The 19569-nt window shown below is 40.8% G+C and overlaps 1 protein-coding gene across 4 annotated transcripts in view; it reads left to right on the top strand.

The window, feature by feature from the left end:
- The window catches only part of LOC136863185 (uncharacterized), a 185985-nt gene that overhangs the window by 140677 nt on the left and 25739 nt on the right, over positions 1-19569 (top strand). Inside the window, exon 7 of one of the 4 annotated variants that reach the window (XM_067139544.2) lies at positions 7681-8377. The exons of the other annotated variants lie outside the window; for them this stretch is intronic. Coding sequence (XP_066995645.2) covers positions 7681-7723 — 43 coding nt within the window. The 3' untranslated portion in view covers positions 7724-8377. Of the gene's footprint in view, positions 1-7680; positions 8378-19569 lie in introns of those variants that run through there. 4 annotated transcript variants of the gene reach the window in all.

Genomic DNA, 19569 nt, shown 5'->3' on the forward strand with positions numbered 1-19569 from the left:
CTGACATAAGCCCCCTGGCTGTCTCCTGAGAATTCTGGAATATATGTGTCACAGCCAGGTAGTGGGACTTGCCCACACTGTTATGTAATTAGAAGTTCTTCCTGCATGTTTATGTTGTGGTCTGTATCTCTTAATCTACTCTCATGCTCATAAATTAAGGATAATTGCATATTGTGGTGCCACACAACGTGGCACTACACAAAACTGGCGCTAATAGCATAGGCACATAGTGAACACAAATGAAACATATCTGTAAGTCCACGGTATTGGTGATAAGTTGAGAAAACCGTCCCAAAACACATGTGCTACAAAACGCCACTGTTTCCTGCGCATGTACCCCGACATCAGTATGGGATATGATCACCATGCACACATACACAGGCCGCACAACGGGTTAGCATACTCTGGATCAGGTGGTCAAGCAGCTGCTGGGGTATAGCCTCCCATTCTTGCACCACTGCCCTTCGGAGCTCCTGTAGTGTCCTAGGGGTTCGAAGATGTGCAGCGATACATCGACCGAGAGCATCCCAGATGTGCTCGATGGGGTTTAGGTCTGGAGAACAGGCAGGCCACTCCATTCGCCGGATATCTTCTGTTTCACGGTTCTCCTCCATGATAGCAGCTCGGTGGGGCCATGCGTTACCATCCATAAGGAGGAAGGAAAGGCAGACATACTGGTGCAAAATGACATCCCAATACACCTGACCTGTTACAGTTCCTCTGTCAAAGACATGCAGGGGTGTACGTGCACCAATCATAATCCCACCCCACACCATCAAACCACTACCTCCATACAGGTCCCTTTCAAGGACATTACGGAGTTGGTATCTGGTTCCTGGTTCACGCCAGATGAGAACCCGGCGAGAATCACTTTTCACACTATACCTGGACTCGTCTGTGAACATAACCTGGGACCACTGTTCCAGTGACCATGTACTGTGTTCTTGACACCAGGCTTTACGGGCTCTCCTGTGAACAGGGGTCAGTGGAATGCACCTTGCAGGTCTCCGGGCGAATAAACCATGTCTGTTCAGTCGTCTGTAGACTGTGTGTCTGGAGACAAGTGTTCCAGTGGCTGTGGCAAGGTCCCAAGCAAGGCTACCTGCAGTACTCCGTGGCCGTCTGCGGGCACTGATGGTGAGATATCGGTCTTCTTGTGGTGTTGTACACTGCGGACGTCCCGTACTGTAGTGCCTGGACACGTTTCCTGTCTGCTGGAATCGTTGCCATAATCTTGAGGTCACACTTCGTGGAACACGGACGGCCCATGCTACGACCTGCTGTGTTTGTCCAGCCTCCAGTCGCCCTGTTATTCTACCCCTCATAACGTCGTCAATATGTGTTCGTTGAGCCATTTTCACCACACAGTCACCATTAGCACATCTGAAAACATCTGCACACTTACTCGCTGCACCGTACTCTGACATGCACCAACACACCTCTGCATATTTGGACTGCTGCCAGCGCCACCGTGCGACGACCGCAGGTCAAATGCACCACATGGTCATACCCCGAGGTGATTTAAAACCGCAAACTGCCCACCATAGCGTTGTTTCACCATGTATCCGCATTATCCCTAATTTCTGAACATGAGTGTATGAGGCATCCAAGAATTGCTTATTTTATATCCTTCTTCTAAATTCGTCTTGTTCGGCTGTTTCTTGATTTTGATAGCCTCATGGATTTTCCTTTCGAGATTCTAAAGGATAGCTGAGGATTTTGTTCTTGTCAAATGATGTTCCATTTGGAATTACGTAAAATATGAGGAGGACATCCAACACCTATTATGTTTTCATTCAAGTCCTTTTTGAGAGTAGAGAGTACATTCTTCCCTCCCCTGCATGCAATGCCTCCAAAATTAATGTTGGCATTGTCTCCAGCAAATGTAATGCAATTAGAAGTAATCCTATGCTTTTTGAGCGTATCTGAAATAGAGGAACTCTCATTTGGACGTGCTTGTAAATCAGAAACTTTTATCTGAATGCCTTTGTTTTTGTAATCAAGGTATTGGATGACAATTGGAAACATCTTCTTGCATCTGTTCCTAGGCCAAAGGCTGGAACTTTATTATTAAGAGTTTCAGTAATAAAATCTATTGAGTGAGGTGCAGTAACATCATTTATTATTACTTTTGTTTTAGTTCTTGCACAGGTCAGTTTCTGTGTTACTTCAGAACCTATGAACATACTCTTATTCATTTTAGCTGTGCATTCCATTAATTAGTATGACTGATGATGGAAAATTGTATGAAATGACATTTTAGCTTCTGCGGTTTGAATCATCTGAAGAATATTTGGAAGTAATAAATGAAGTGCCTCCCACAAGGCCAACCCCTCGTCCACATCGTGGGAGGTAGGCAACGGCATGAAGTAGTGGATTGCCTGTAGGGGTGATGTACAGTGGGGACTGTGTGTGCCCCATGACCGCTATGGTAGCTGTGAAGGCCCTACAGGAACCGTGAAAAGTGACGGCTAACGGGGCTCTTGTGAAGACCTCCATGGCAGCAACGGCGGAGAAGGAGTCCTTTGGTATGGCAAAACTAGCGGGGGAGGCAGCCCTTCTTCTTGAAGATAAACAAAGAAGAAACCACTGCCTTGTGGTAAAGAGGGATCTGTAAAGGCTAAGGGAGATAACCCTTACAGAAAAATCCTGCAGTCTAGCGCAGACAGGAGGCAGCCCCTCCACTGGACTTAGGGTGCTGTGAGCTAATAACTCGCACATCTAAATGAAACTCATTACAGAAACCAGATGAAATTTATGCTGGCCAGATTTTATAGAGTAAGCTGGAGAAATTTCGTTGAGGCCCTATGTTCCACCTGGAATTAAAGTAAATAAGTCAATAAATGAAGTGGTATTTGGCGTTTAATGCTGGGAGTGTCCGAGGACATGTTCGGCTCGCCAGGTGCAGGTCCTTTGATTTGACGCCGGTAGGCGACCTGCGCGTTGTGATGGGGATGAAATGATGATGAAGACGACACATACACCCAGCTCCCGTGCCAGCAAAATTAACCAATGATGGTTAAAATTCCCGACCCTGCCGGGAATCGAACCCGGGGCCCCTGTGATCAAAGGCCAGCATGCTAACCATTTAGCCATGGAGCCGGACGGAATAATAAATGATAACACTGTACCTGATCCTGAACTACTTCTCGCAATCTTTTTGTGTTTTTCACTGTTAACATGTCTTTCCAAGTCACCTACACCTTTATATCTGACATTAACATAACTATCACACACTGCACATTTTGCTTCACTTTCATTGTGTCCATGAATAAAGCATGGATACTTATATTTTAGTGTATCTGAATATTTACAGTGGTGTTGTTTTTTTTTTTTTTAAAGCTTCACTCTTGTTTGTTTGCAAGGATGACATACTTAAGAGGGTGCAATAAGATTAATTTCTGTCCACTTGGTACATACTTGCACTACAGTAATTTACGGCGACAACCAGATAATCCAAGAGGACAGTTGAAAATCACATGGCAAGCACATGGAAACTAAAACTCTCAACACTTCTAGTTTTTCTTAACACGAAGATGGAATAATGTACATAACGATTCTTTAGAACGAGACTAGCGTGTTGATTGGTTGATTCATGCCTGGACTTTGATATATCAAATGTTATTATTACTTATTTCCACCCCCCAGAAGTAGCACCCTGGTCACATGGTTAGTATTACTTATTTTCACCATCAGAAGTAGCGCCCTGGTTGCATGGAATTGGCGTGTAATGTAGTAATATGGTGTCTTCAGCCTAAATCTAAATGACCAATCTTATAACAAAAAATGCCGGATATTTTCAAAAAATTAGAAATGCCAGCTAGACATAGCCAAAATGAATGAAAAGCAGGACATGTCTGACTTGCCAGACAGTTGGTAACCTGACTTCATGGATACTTTTTGTACTTCGTACAGGAAGCAGTTTTGAGTCGGATGGTTTTGAGGTCTGACATACGTATAGTAATTTAACCAGTAATGACTTTTTCCTTCATGGTGATGACTGAGTGGAAGTGAATATCTTACTATAGCTGCGGATTGGAAACTAAAAGATCCTAGGTCCAAGATCAGAGTGAGAGAGAAAGAGAGATAGTGTTAGGTTAGATTAGGGATGTCCTCAGTAAATGAGAGCAGTCCATTAGTAAGGCAGATGGTGGTATCTTGTCCTTACAAGGTAGAAATTAGGAGTGTAAACTGTGTGCATTTTGTTTATTTGTAGTGTGTTTATAATGTGAATGTATTGATGTATTGTTTTGAAGGGATCAGTGAGTAGTAATTTATGTAGATTATGTTGTGAGATGCTGTAAGGTGGGAGGAGGTTTATTGTGTTGGAGATAATGTGGGGGTAGAGATGATATATATTGCTAAGTCAATTCTGTACTTAAACTTATACTGGTTTTTTTTTGTTTTTTTAGTATAAATCTGGCATGTTACCTGGATTCCTTTTCAGAATTTAACAGTGTCAGGTAAGGTATATAGCAAATTTCAAGTCTCTGTCAGCACATGATAGTCGTGCGGGAAGAACAGGAAGACTCGTCCTAGGCAAAATTCTATAATTCGTTAACTTCTATAATACTAGAGTGGTGCCCAATTTTATTTAAGGTTTTGTAATGTTTGTTGAATTTAATTGTAAAAGGAGGAATTAATTTTTTTTGCATCCCTATAAATAGTATGTTTCATGGTGTGGGTTACTGTATTCACGTCCTAGTTCGTGAACCATGGCCAACGGTTGAGAGACCTAGTAAGTAGTCCTAAGAGTCGGGATACTAGTTGTTACGGAATGGGAATGGGCATCTCAGACATATTCTGAGTCATGGCCCACCTTGTGCTCAGGTGGCTAGGACTATACAATCCACCAGTGGTGGCTAGGACTGTACAAACCGCCGGTGGTCTCTAAGTCTCTAACCTGTTAGAGGAGAGATCCTCACTTGGACTATGTGTAAGTAGGGTAGTATCCTGCTTCATGAATTTACCGAACTCAGAACTTTTTTTCTTTTTGCTAGTTGCTTTACGTTGCACCGACACAGATAGGTCTTACAGCGATGATAGGACAGGAAAGGGCTAGGAGTGGGAAGGAAGTGGCCGTGGCCTTAATTAAGGTACAGCCTGGTGTGAAAATGGGAAACCACGGAAAACCATCTTCAGGGCTGCCGATAGTGGGGTTCGAACCTACTATCTCCCAAATACTGGATACTGGCTGCACTTAAGCGACTGCAGCTATCGAGCTCGGTTCAGAACATTTTAAGCAAGACAAGGAACTATGGGAGTAATGGAGTCCCACTCCTATTTGACAGGTGAGGGACTCCTTGGAAACAACCTGGCGAACAAAATGGAATTTGATGGGGAGCTATCAATATTAATGGGGCTTCTGGAAGAAAGAGATTAAAACTGGCTGAGTCAGCAAAGATGATGCATCTGGTTGTGCTAGGAGTAAGTGATATACGGGTAAGGGGAGATAAAGAGGAAGAGATAGGAGATTATAAAGTGTATTTGACGGGTGTTAAAAAGGGAAGGGCAGATGTGAGGTAGGGCTTTTCATCAGGAATACTTTTGCACGCAACATAGTTTCTGTTTGGCACGTAAACGAGCGAATGACCTGGGCAGATTTGGCAGTTGGAGGAATTAGGACGAGAATTGTCTTAGTGTATTCACCATGTGAGGGTGCATATGAGGATGAAGTTGACAAGTTTTATGAAGCATTGAGTGACATCGTAGTCAGGGTCAACAGCAAGGATAGGATAATGCTAATGGTCAATTTCAATATGAGAGTTGGAAATAGAACTGAAGGTACGAAAGGGTGATTGGTGGATGTGGGGAAGATATGGAAATACCATGAGAAGCATTTGCTGGACTTCTGTGCTAGTATGAGTTTAGCAGTCACGAATACATTCTTCAAGCATAAGGCTATTCACCGCTACACATGGGAGACTAGGGGGAACCAGATCCGTAATAGACTATATCTCAACCGACTTTGAAATCAGCAAATCTGTTAGGAATGTGCAGGTTTTCCCAGGATTGTTTGAAGATACAGACCACTATCTGATCTGTAGTGAACTAAGTATCTCTATGCCTAGGATAGAAAAAGTGATATCTGTCTCCAAACGAATAAGGGTAGAAAATCTTCAGGACAAGGAAATTAGACAGAAGAACATGGATATGATTAAGGAGAAGTTCCGAACAGTGGACAGTAAGCAGGTTCAGGACATAGAAAAAGAATGGTGATATACAGGGATGTTGTAGTAGAAATAGCAAGGGAATGCCTGGGAACGGCTGTATGTAAAGATGGGAAAAAGCAAACATCTTGGTGGAATGATGACGTGAGAGCAGCTTGTAAACATAAAAAGAAAGTTTATCAGAAATTGCTTCAAACAATGGCTGATACATACGTAGATGAAAGAAACAGAGCAAAACAAATAGTTGTTGAATCCAAAATGAAGTCATGGGAAGATTTTGGTAATAACCTGGAAAGGCTAGGTCAAGCAGCAGGGAAACCTTTCTGGACAGTAATAAAGAATCTGAGGAAGGGAGGGAAAAAGGAAATGAACAGTGTTTTTGTAATTCAGGTGAATTCATAATAGATGCCAGGGAATCACTGGACAGGTTGAGAGAATATATTGAAAATCTTCTCAAGGTAAAAGGAAATCTTCCGTGTGCTGCCAATGAACAACTAAGCTCATGGGGAGGAGGAAAATGATGTTGGTGAAATTACTCTTGAGGAAGTGGAAAAGATGGTAAATTTGTCTTTCCAAGACAAAATTGATGTCAGTAGGTAAGAAATCCATGAGAATTGAATGTCAGATTGGTGATACAAGTATTTAGAATGTGTGTTCACCTAGGATGGTAATATAGTAAGTGAGATTGAATCAAGGTGTCGTAAAGTTAATGCAGTGAGCTCGCAGTTGCGATCAGCAGTATTGTGTAAGAAGGAAGTCAGCTCCCGGACGAAACTATCTTTTCATTGGTCTGTTTTCAGACCAACTTTGCTTTACAGGAACGAAAGCTGGGTGGACTCAGGATGTCTTATTCATAAGTTAGAAGTAACAGATAATAAAGTAGTGAGGATGATTGCTCGCACAAGTAGGCGGGAACAATGGCAGGAGGGTACTCAGAATGAGGAGATACAGGTTATGTTAGGAATGAACTTGATGGATGAAGCTGTGCGTGAACCGCCTTCGGTGGTGGGGTCATGTGAGGTGAATGGAGGAGGAAAGGTTGCCTAGGAGAATAATGGAGAGTAAGAGAAGTAGAGGGAGACCAAGACGACGATGGTTAGACTCAGTTTCTAACGATTTAAAGATAAGAGGTATAGAACTAAGTGAGGCCAGAGCACTAGTTGCAGATAGAGGATTGTGGTGAAGTTTAGTAAATTCACAGAGGCTTGCAGACTGAATACTGAAAGGCATAATGGTCTATAATGATGTATGTATGTATGTATAAATAGTTGTGTGTTTCAAATTCTTTTCATTAAGGCCCTTCAGGTAGAGATGTTAATAGTTGTGTTATGTTGTTTTAATAGAGTGAATAAATCTGAACAGGATAAATACAATGGCAGGTCATTGTGGGAACAGAGAGCAAAATCAAAGAAGGCAAGGAAGAAACTGAAAAGATAAAATGACTAAGACAATCTCCCCATCTTCATACACTGCAGTCTAAATGGACGGGCTCTTTCCTTTTTAATTCCAGTTCTTCTCAACCCCTGACGAGCTTGTTTTTGATTCACAAATGAAGTAAAGGCTGATTCTACCTTGAGCTTGCAGTTTGCAATTGAATTTTAATGCTTCATTGGAACATACACTGATTGCAGCTTATGCAAATGCTAAAAGCCAATGCTGGAAGGATGATCATCACAACTTAAAGAAAGCAAATTCCTGAAATGGCGCTTCAAGTTTCAAGACTAATTTTCAATGTTTCTCTTAGCAGTTCCATGGTTCTTGTACCACGAACATGTTTTTCTCTGTTGTGAAGCTTTCTAAAACTTCCAGTACTCTTTTGTGTGAGGGAGAGCCTTCATGTAGTCCTTTTGTGGTGAACTTGGAGTTACGTTCATCTGCAAGATTATTGAGGTCTTTTGTTAAACTTTATACAATCTTACTACCAACAAATCCTTTGAGTTTGATATCTCTAAGGAATTTAATTCCATTGGCAATGCTAGTGCTAAGCAACTGAAAAGTCAACCCACCTGTTATACTCTGAAATGAGTTTGGTATTTGTAAGAGGGTGTCAACTTAGGGAAACTCTAAAGACCAACAAATTCAGAAGATGTGTTACTTTAGAATAGTTGTCAATAAAATATAAAATGTATTTCTATGCTTTTATATAACAGATATATTTTATCATGGAAATAATTGTGTATGTATTTAAAAACATGAAATGCATTGGAAAACACCCATACTTTCTTTCTGTTATCAACTGGGTTTTGAATGAAGCTCTTAATCTAACATCCTTTCCTGAGATCCCCAGATTTCATCGTCATCCTTTTATTCAACTGACTACCATCACTTGTGAAACCTCTCACGTTTACTCCAGATTGCTTCAATTGAATAATGACTTGAATTAATATCTTTGAAAGTATGTCCCCAGGAGTTGAATTTTTACTTCCATAAACTGCTACAAGCTGGATCCAATTACACATCAAAGGAACAAACACAAACCCACAAACATGATTGGTAAGAACATTTGTTCAAAAATTAAGTTCCCAGAAGGAAACCAACTTTAGTTTTGATAAAATAGTCAAAGGCAGGCATTTATACAACTGATGGTACATACTTCTACTAGTGCACTATCACTGCATTGTCCTACATAGGAGGCTTGCAATGGTGTCTCTGACGCACTGACTGCACTTTATTTTGGATTAGGTGTGTAAGCCAACCGACTAGCCCTCTGCTACACTGGGACAAAATGTTGGTTACTTCACAGTGAAAAGGCCTAAAGAGCTTGAATGTTTTTAAGAACATTTTTATTGCTGTTAGGAGTCTCAGTTTCTAAATCAACAAAACTATCAGCTTTCCTTGTGGGTGGGTAAAATCAAATTTCTTCCCTTAATTTTACTTGATCAAAAATGAGCATCCCTAGCCATTTGTTTTAATCATCCTCTTTCACATGAACTTCCTGAATTGTGTTTATGGCATTCTTGTTCACACCACAATTACCATATTTGTTCGCGTACCCCCCCCCCCCTTTTTCGACCTCAAAAACGGGGAAGGAAAATTATATGAATCTAAATTAAAAATGTAAATGAAAAAATCTGAACATAATTACCTTACTTAAGTAACAAAATTTATTTAGGCCTAAAATAGTACCGACAAAATAATCGAAAATATGTATATAACACAATTAATTTTAATAAAAAATCAAAGGCAATAATATGTTCCCTAGCAATAATTATACGGAAACCATCGTCTTTTAATGTCACACGAGAATTCGCTGAAGATAGGAGCCAGGTACCTGAAATAAATTAGAATAGTGTATTAGGGTAAAATCTGTAAAATTGCCGAAGCTAATATGTATTGCACATCAAAGAAATAAACTTACTATGTCATTCATTGCCGCTTTCTTGCAAAGTCGTCTGCGATGAATCACGCCCACACTCTTCCATCTCCCAGATGCAGTCATCTTCAGCTCCGTCTAGTTCGTTGGACATGCCAGTATTCTTGTAACTTTTCACACTGATGTCTTGTGAAATCAGTCCCCATGCACGAACAATCCACTCGCATATTAATTCTAGTGAAGGCCTCGTGATCTTCCCAGTAGGCACCAAAGAATGTGAACCTCCCACCATCCATTCAGAATATACCCACCGCACATTGTCTTTGAATGGCTTCTTGATGCTTACATCAAGAGGCTGAAAGGCTGACGTCAAGCTACCTGGAATTATTGCAGCATCAGTCTTCTGGTTGACTATTTCTTGGCGAACATCATCAACAAAACGGCCATGGAAATTTTCCAAAACCAAGAGAGACCTGTGGTTGAAGAGATGGCCAGGCCGGCCGTCTTCCCCACACAACACGCAACCAGTCCTTCATGAGATCCACCACCATCCATCCTTTCTCCTGGACAGGAATGTGCACACCAGAAGGAAATTTCCTTTTAGGAAGTTTTTATCGCTTGAAAATTACATAGGGAGGAAGTTTTTGCTCTTCCGCAGTAACAGCCAGCATAACTGTACAGCAAAGCTTCTCTGCCCCAGTAGTCCTCATGACTACGCTGGATGCTGCCCGTTTGGTCATTGTAGTGTTTCTCGGCATATCAAAGAAAATCGGCATTTCCGATTTGCGATAGCAGGTAATTGTTCTCACACTGCTTCCTAATTTACAAGTAACTATTCTCATTTTGGTTCCGTATTGAAGATGATGTATATCACAAATACAGTGAAACTCTGTTAAAAAGTTTTTCAAGGGACGAAAAAAAAAAAAACTTCTTAAGCAGGGAACTTCTTAAAAGGGGTAATGCCCGAAAACTTATTCTGTTACTTTGACATACATGTGAAACACACAGCCAACAGATTTCCTTGTTTGTAAACAATACCGAAATAGGCTGATATATAAGAGCTGCTAAAAGAAAGCCACAATATAAATACAGTATTAGATTATCATGACAAGTATTTTTGGAGATAAAGTAAAATACTGTAATTGAACATACTGTATTATAAAAATTCTTGATAAGAGAAAGGAACATATTACATAAAACCTTGCACAAGAGATAAAATAAATACTAAGAACATTAAAACGGTAGATGGTGACCGTACATTATGTAAATTCCATACTGCATTAGACATTAAATACATTTCCAAACACAAAAATCTAGGCTCCTACTTGGAAAAGAAATTGTCCAGGGTTGACTGTTTTTAGGTTTTTACTGCTTTCTTGAACTATAAACCACCGAGCTGGATAGCTGCAGTCGCTTAAGTGCGGCCAGGATTCAGTATTCGGGAGATAGTGGTTTCGAACCCCATTGTAGGCAGCCCTGAAGATGGTTTTCCATGATTTCCCATTTTCATACAAGGCAAATGCTGGGGCTGTACATTAATTAAGGCCACGGCCGCTTCCTTCCCATTCCTATCCCATCATCGCCGTAAGACCTATCCGTGTCGGTGCGACGTAAAGCAACTTGCAAAAAAAAAAAAAAAAAAAAAAACCTACTATAAAACCTCCCACATTCCCTTCCATGTGTTCTGAGGCACACTGACTGAACCTTCCATAAACCGCCTCAGTTTTTCACACCCCCTGACATCTTCAAGTTAACGGCAGCAGGCGGGACATCAGCAACTTATTCTTAGAGATTCGTAGAACCTATTCATAGGCCTATATCGCCCCTGCATTCCTACTAGTTGTCACGGCCACAGGCGTAGTTTCTGGCTGTTTCGCAAGTACCGCATGGACAAGCCGATATTGAGTTTATTTTCCTGCTTTAATCATCTTCATGCTAAAGGTAATGAAGAAAGGAAAAGCAGGTTCGAAGTTGCAGAAATGAGTGCATGGGAAAATATTGGGGTATTACGTGCGAGTGATAAAGGCGCAGTAGCAACACTAGCACATCTAAACGTAAACAGTTCCTTTACCCGCGAGAATTTTATTTCATGTCTCCCCATCCTTGTGCTACGTTCTAATAATGCGATGTAATAATTACGAGTGACACAATAATACAATGTTTAGCTCGTATAAAGGTAAAAATAAAAATAACTTTCAATTTTATGCCAACACGTGCTATCGCAATGCCTCTCAGTGCGTGTATTAGTGCTGGGAGAGGAGGCAGTCCTCCGAGTGATTGAATCGGTTGTAGCAAGTGAAGCGCTCTAGCGGTATTCTCCGGTACTACTGCGGAGAATTGCGGAGGTATACGGAGGGTAGCGGAGGAAACGGAGCGAACGTGCTCTGCTCATTCAGACAAAACACTCCTTCCTCTCAGTTGCTGCGTGTGACGGGTGAACTTTCTGGCACCGTTACCTTCACTGTATAGCTAATGCCAAGAGAACAATCAGTTGTTCGGAATTTTTTCGATGCAGAAGGCGATCAGAAGAAATCTGCCAAGTGCAAATTATGTGCACGTAGTTTTTCAACGGGAGGCGGCACATCTAATTTATTTGATCCTTTAAAGATGAGTCATAAGCAGTGTTTGGAACCAACAACTGAGCAAAGTAGCGAGATGTACGCCCCAGGCAGTCAAGAGCATAAGCGCTTGAATCGGAGTGTGGCTATGTTTGTTTCTATAGATATGCAACCACCCGAAATTGTCCGGGATGAAGGCTTCAGGAAGTTTGTTAACGTTTTAAATCCGAGGTATGAACTACCATGTCGCCGAACTCTGTCTGAGGTAGGTGGAAAATGAACTCATATTGCACCATTTATTGTACAGTACTACAATTAATTGCCAGCTATTTCTGTGATCGATACCTATGTTATATTAATTTTTTCTTAGGGAACCAAACCAAACCCCATGGCACTACAGCCCTTGAAGGGCCTTGGCCTACCAAGCGACCGCTGCTCAGCCCGAAGGCCTGCAGATTACGAGGTGTCGTGTGGTCAGCACGACGAATCCTCTCGGTCGTTACTCTTGGCTTTCTAGACCGTTTTTCTTAGGGAATTCTAGGCGAAATACATGACGAAGTACGCAATAAGCTGAAAATCGAACTGGCAGTCTATATAGCTTATCCCTTTCTCAAAACCAAGCATATGACAATTTTTCAGGTTGAAGTCGAGCTAAGGACTACGATCCAAAGGCGTGATAGGCTATAAGCAGCAGCAGAAAGTTCTACATCGTTGGAAGAAAAGCCTGCGGCAGGAAGAAACGAAGGCAGACGTAATCTCTTAGCGTTTTTGGATGCAAAGCTGGCCCAGAAGCGACGTGCTGCGACGCCTACGTCGAATACCACGATACTCCTAAGGCAGTACGTGGAATTAGAGACAGAGCATAGGTTGACTGACCCTGACAAGTACTGGGCTCAAATGGCGAACCAATCTAATCTGCTTCATGAAATAGCTGGATACTACCTTTATATTCAAGCTACCTCTGTCCCAGCTGAGAGAATGTTTTCGGCTGCCGGGCAAATAATCATAGGAAGAAGAAATGCTTTATCGCCAGAACGAGCAAACACTTTGCTTTTCTTACATGGAAACTCTAAATATTTCTTCAAGTAACGTATGTAGCCTTGAACTTCGTTTCTTCTTGACTGAAACATACATTTATTTATTTATTTATTTATTTATTTATTTATTTATTTATTTATTTATTTATTTATTTATTTATTTATTTATTTATTTATTTATTTATTTATTTATTTATTTATTTATTTATTTATTTATTTATGTCTTTGTTTGGTGTATATCTGTGGCTCCGAAGTAATTTTGTGTATTTATTATGAGGTTGCCTTTTTATAACATACTTCTCTTTAATATACCAAAAATTATGAATTATTGTTACATTAAAATGATGTATCGGTATTATTTAGTATACGGTAGTTTCTTCATTCAAAACAACACTACTACATCTGTTGCTTAAAAACGGTAGCATACGTAACAGTCCAACGGCTTGGCCGCGTTGACACTCTACTTAAAATAGGTCATACTAAAACAAACTACTCCGGTACTACCGCTCCTTTCCTTGCATAACGGTTTTATCGGAGGAAGCGGAGGTAATCGGAGATACCGATTCATGTTGCGCGAACAACTGCTCCGCTCCTACCGCTCCTTTCCCAGCACTAGCGTGTATCAGGCCCCCTCTCACCAACACCCAGCTGGTTATCAACATTCGTTCAACTTCGTAGACGATCGGGATCTTTCGGCCGGCTGTTTGGCGGCATAATATGTAGTGTTTAAGAACCTTGTGTATAGGGATGGGTCCAGTCAGTTCATTTGCTTGAACTAGTTCATTCGATACCGTTCATCGCCTTGAGTCGTTCAAATGAACGAGGTAGTTCATAAGCAGGTGAGGAATGTGCTGTCACGTGACCATTAACATGGCACGCCATTGGCCATTTTTGAACGAGCTTATTTTGTCGTTCAAATGAACGAGGTAGTTCATTTGTGCTCTCGCGGCATTTCGTTCAAATAAACGAAGTCGTTCAAACGAACCAACGAGCTAGAAAGAGGACTATAGAGTGGCTATTGGACCACCATATTTGAATCTACTTGAAAGCCACGTCCGCCATATTGTAAGCGATCAAATCGAGTGGGCTTGTGATGAAGCAAGTACAGAGGCTGCGGGAATAAATACCGTTTCACAGTTTTCTTTATTAGGGAAGCACTCAAAGATGCGCAATGTCTGTTTAAAAGGACATTAAAAATACAAGATACAGGCTACGCACTTACATATTGTATAAAGAAAGAAAATTAGCGCATTTCCAGTAGTCTGAATTACAATACAAATCACAAGACATTGCCAAAAATTTAGACCCACTTACAGGGAATGAAAATATAGAACAGAAAACCTTGAGCAAAGTAATATAACAACATCGAGAAATAATTAATATAACTTTAATAATAATAATAATAATAAATCCTAATATCTTTCCATTTACCTGGAATTGGAATTTTGTATGGATTTAGCCTAATTTTACGTCCGGATGCCCTTCCTGACGACGCCAAACCTAATTGGAGTGATGTATTTACTATTGCGTGTTTCTGTAGTGGTTTGTAGTATGTTCTGTTGTGTGTAGATGGTTATCCAGCCCCGGATCCAGAGTAATTAACTGTCGACTACCCGGTTAAAATCCTCAACCCGGTCGAATCCGGTGCCCTCTGAACCAAAGGCCAGCACGCTGATCATTCTCTCAAGGAGCCGACACTAAACAACTTGGCAGGTTCGATCCTGACTCAGTACGATAGTATTTGAAGGTGCTCATATCCCTCAGCACTCCTGCGGGACAACATTCCGGCACCTCGGCTTATCCGAAAAAGTAGTTAATAGGACGTAAAACTAATAATAATTTACGAAAAATAAGTATTCTAGAGCCGTGGGGTACAAGGTTTGAAGTGAACAATGGTGTAATAAAGTATCTCTTAATAATAATAATAATAATAATAATAATAATAATAATAATAATAATAATAATAATAATGTAACAAGAATTTGTAGGATAAACAATTTGAAATAATTGTTGAAAAAGAGAACAGTTCTTCTTGTGATAATGATCTTAAATCACATAACTTTACTGAATAATTCACTTCGATTATCTTTGGAAGAAGATTATGGTAACTCCGATTTTTATTTGCCTTATGTAGCACCCACTCAGACACGCCTTACAGCTACGATGCTAGGACTGCGAAGGAAGTGTCAGTGGCATTAAGGCACAGCAGCCCCCGTATTTGCCTGATGTGAAAATGGGAACCATGGAAAACCAGCTATCAGTGCTGTCGGCAGTGGAATTAGAACTCACTATATCCCGAATGCAAGCTAAGAGCTATATACCGCGAAGCACGTAGCCTACTCGCTCAGTAGTAGTGGTGATGTAGGACTGAAAGTCCTCATATTACTCCGTATCGTTGGCAGAGGGGATGGGCTGACTAGAAAATTCTAAATATTGTAGGTGTGGCGTTGGACAGCAGGCGTCTTGTAACACCGTTGTTCACTTTATATTTATTTTCAAAATGCTGGGGAAATGTGCTCTGTAGGATACAATGTAATAATAAATAGTGGTCTTGGTTTTTCGTCGTACCGACTACTTAGTACGGTTTTCGGAGAAGCTGAAGTGCCGGAGTTTTGCCCCGGCGGAGTTCCCTTACGGGCTGGTAAATCTACTGACACAAAGGTGACCTATCTGAGCACCTTCAAATACCAAATATGGCAACTTGGGCTCAGAAAGCTAGCGCTCTACCGTCTGAGCCACTTAGTCAGGCAGGATACATTTTTATCGTGTTTGGCTACCAGTTCCTACAAGAAAATAAAAGTAGGCCTGATGTACACGTGCTGGATTGTGCTACACAGGCAACGTAATTCTGCTAATCGCCCTGTCGTGACTCACCTTGTCCCGAGATGTTCTGGACGATTTGTTCTCCCGAGCGGCTTGGAGAATCTGTGGGTTGGGTGCCCTGAACCATTAAATGAAGTACTGAGTCCCATTTAATATGATATATATTTGAATTCAACTCTGACTTCCCAACTACCGTACATATTTACAATGTCTATTTACAGCATACTTCAGTGATGTGCCTGCTCCGGAAGCTTTTAGAATACTGACTTCCGACCTGGGTAGAGTCTATGTTGAAAACCTGAGAGTTGCCCTCTAGCTTGTCTCTAAGCCTAAGTCCGCATCTCCCACTACTGTCTGAGAGACTAAGTCTTTCCAATATCACTTCTAACGCGGCTATGTCCTACTCCTCTCTCTCATTCTTAATGTAAGCACCTCCAGTCTTATTACCGACGTTCTTGACCTACGTAGAGCGTTCTCCTGTCCAAGACTAAAGATATCCCTTAAGCCTCTGCAGCTTGTATATATATCCTGGTCTGGCCCTTGCTAACTAGTGAGAGGGGGAACTCCCACCCTAGTACTAGTCTACCCCCAACTGGGATCCCTCTCCAGTAGGTGGTGCTATAGTGGTCAATCTCAGAACCACTTATTCTCTGTCTCACTCAGCCTAACTCATATCTCTCACTGAGTGGAATGTTTTGCCATGAAGTGGAGATTTTCCGATGCTCCATCCTTCCATGAGTCATGTATTCTTTCCTTGTCTCTCCCAATGCTAATTATTCTGAATGCTGGATTTGTGCTTGTAGCTAGCCACTGTTCATTTACTCAACCCTTGGTCAGTTTACATAGATAAGATTACAACTCAATAACAAGTTACTCATAAGCCTTCCGTAGCAGGACTTGAAGAACAAGTAATTTCACATATCCAATTCTAAATGTTTCAAATATAAAGTAGCACATTTTACACAATTAATAACCATAATTCTTCTTGTAAGAAAACTCTTTATCCTTTCGTTTATACATTCCTAGTGGTCTCCTGTACTGGGGATCCACTAGTTCAATTCTAATCTCCTTAACTTAATATATGCTATGGGACTTAATATACCTTGGTTCGATTCCCGGCATCGGTGCCATCACGACACCTCCCTTACCCGGGAAGAAATGGGCGCAACACATTTGCGTCCATTTCGACTATGAGGAACTCACAGCCTCGCTTCTGATGACCTTAACGGTCTCCTGGCTATTGGTGGTGGCGTGCCTCGTTCTCTTATCTCGTGTGAACTTGCCTCGATAACTACTACTTCTCGGGATTCCACAGGTGAACTGAGACGTCTCTCAGTGAGCCTGGGACTTTCCAGTCTCAAAAGCCCCGCAGGTGAGTCAGGACGTCTCCCAACAAGCCTGGGGTGCTGAAATATCACATTAACATTCTCTTCCGAGGTTTTCGCCTTACCTTCCTTATTGATTACAGTTTGTTTGATACAGATACTTGGACAATGCTCCTTCGCATCGTCCATACATTTACTGAAAGAGTATCCTACCTTTCTACAGGAATTACAACAACAACAATTACAACAATAACACCATATGAATAAACCCACTATACTCACCATGGTCCAGACTATGTATCTATATATATTTACATGTTGATACATGGCTTTTTGCCTTATTTCTTCCTCTTTTTGTCTGACCATGTTTTCTACTTCCTCTGTCTTATGGGTAGCCCAACGTAAGTCATCGATGTGATTTAACAAGTTAGTTGTTGCTACTTTATTTAACTCAGGGACCTGATCTAACCTTAATTCACTGTCTATCTGCTCACAGCAATCATACTGTAGTGCTATCATTGGCACTAAATCCTTGTCTTGCGTACTATTTATTTTCCCTACTCCCTGAATTTTACTATTTGGGCCATACAGTGTACACATAGGACTTATTTCTATCGTACCTGTACCCTTAAGCATGATATCACTAGTAGTATCTTTGCACATGCAAGTCACCTTTTTCTCTTCAGGGGACACATATATATATTTATTATTCTCTATGAGAATCCACATCAAGTCTCTAACGGGCAACACGCGTTTGGCACAATTTTCAGGCATTTGATTGACTCCACTAATTAATTTAACAACACAATTATTTTGCGTGTGCACCGTATTAATTGGAAACCTTACCTTGCATAATTTCCACATGGAAGTTACCTGTTTGCATTCGTTTAATTGTTCTTCACTCAATTGCGCGAATGTTTGTTTTTCCTTATCCATGATTATATAATTCTTTTCCTCGTTCACATACACGTAATGATTAGGGTTATTTATCACTTGAGTAGGAAAAGGTATCACTTTATACAATAAATAGGTTGTCTTATCTGTTAAGGGTGTTTTCATTACATACACTAAGAAATTTTTACTTAAAAACACTTCTGCTGAAGCTACCCTGTATATAAGGTAGCCATAAGTCGACTTTAATTCAAATGGCAAGGAAATACCTCTTGGAAAATCTCCCTGCGCTTTTCTATAGGCCTTAATGATCTCATCTGGTGTAATTATCTGAGGATGTATTATCCCAGACTGAGCATTCATAATACCTTCCAATACTATACTATAATGATCATGCAACTGCATTAGAAGACCTTCAATTTCAATTAAGTGTCTATTAATAGCTATCTCCAATTCTGCTTGCCTAATCGCTCCAGCTACTTGGAGTGTTTCATTCTGTAAATACAATCTAATTTCATCTAAATTCTTACTGATTCTAAGTTCATTTGCATTTACCTCGTAGATGGTGCTGTTCATGGTTTGTAGGGTGGACTTAACAACAATCATCTGCTCTTTAGCAATTTTCATAATAGAGAGCTGCTCCTTCTCTAGCTCAGAAATCTTTCCCTCGTATCGTTCTGCATCGTCTTCGTTAAGTGTTCCAAATAACGTTTTCGCTATTGATCCTACGGCATTAATTAATCCTCTCCTTCGTCTATTCCCTTCTTCCCTTGCCACGCCTTTTGTGATCCTATTAATAACATCTTTTGATCCCTTTATTCTTTCCAAATGTGTCTGCAGCATATTTACGTCCTGCTGGCAAGTAAAATTTGAAGTAACTTCTAATTGCAAACATAGCAACCTCGTTCGTCTCACATATCTCTGAGCTAGAGCAAATGTTTCTGTCAGCTGATTCAAATTTACATACGTTACTAGGGTCCATTCTGTAGTATATAACTGCACTTCGCCCTGGTCATCGAAATATACACCAGGTGTATTCTCATATGGCGTCACTCTGACGTCTGTCACCTCTCCACCTGCCTCGAGATGAGACGACATCATCATCCACAGGGTTACTACGATGTGGAACCAACTCGTTATCTCCGCCATCGTCTTCTGTCAACTGTAAGGTACGACAGGAAATTCGTTACCTAACAATTATATTATTCCCAAACTTAATTTCTATTACTTAACTGACTGTTTACTTCCCGCATTATTAACCTAGCTAATTTCCTTTATTTGTCTACCTCTTTTGCTATCCCACTTAGCTCTCACAGGAACATCCTTAGTCTATTTTTGTGAACCTTTGTTCTCTTTCCCTTTTTGTTCATTTGTAAGGTGCAATTTACACCTGATACGCCTACTATAATGTATGGACCTTCAAAAGGTGGGCTCAATTTCCTGGATTTCCCT

This window comes from Anabrus simplex, chromosome 2 (genome assembly GCF_040414725.1).
Source record: "Anabrus simplex isolate iqAnaSimp1 chromosome 2, ASM4041472v1, whole genome shotgun sequence".
Lineage (NCBI taxonomy): Eukaryota > Metazoa > Arthropoda > Insecta > Orthoptera > Tettigoniidae > Anabrus > Anabrus simplex.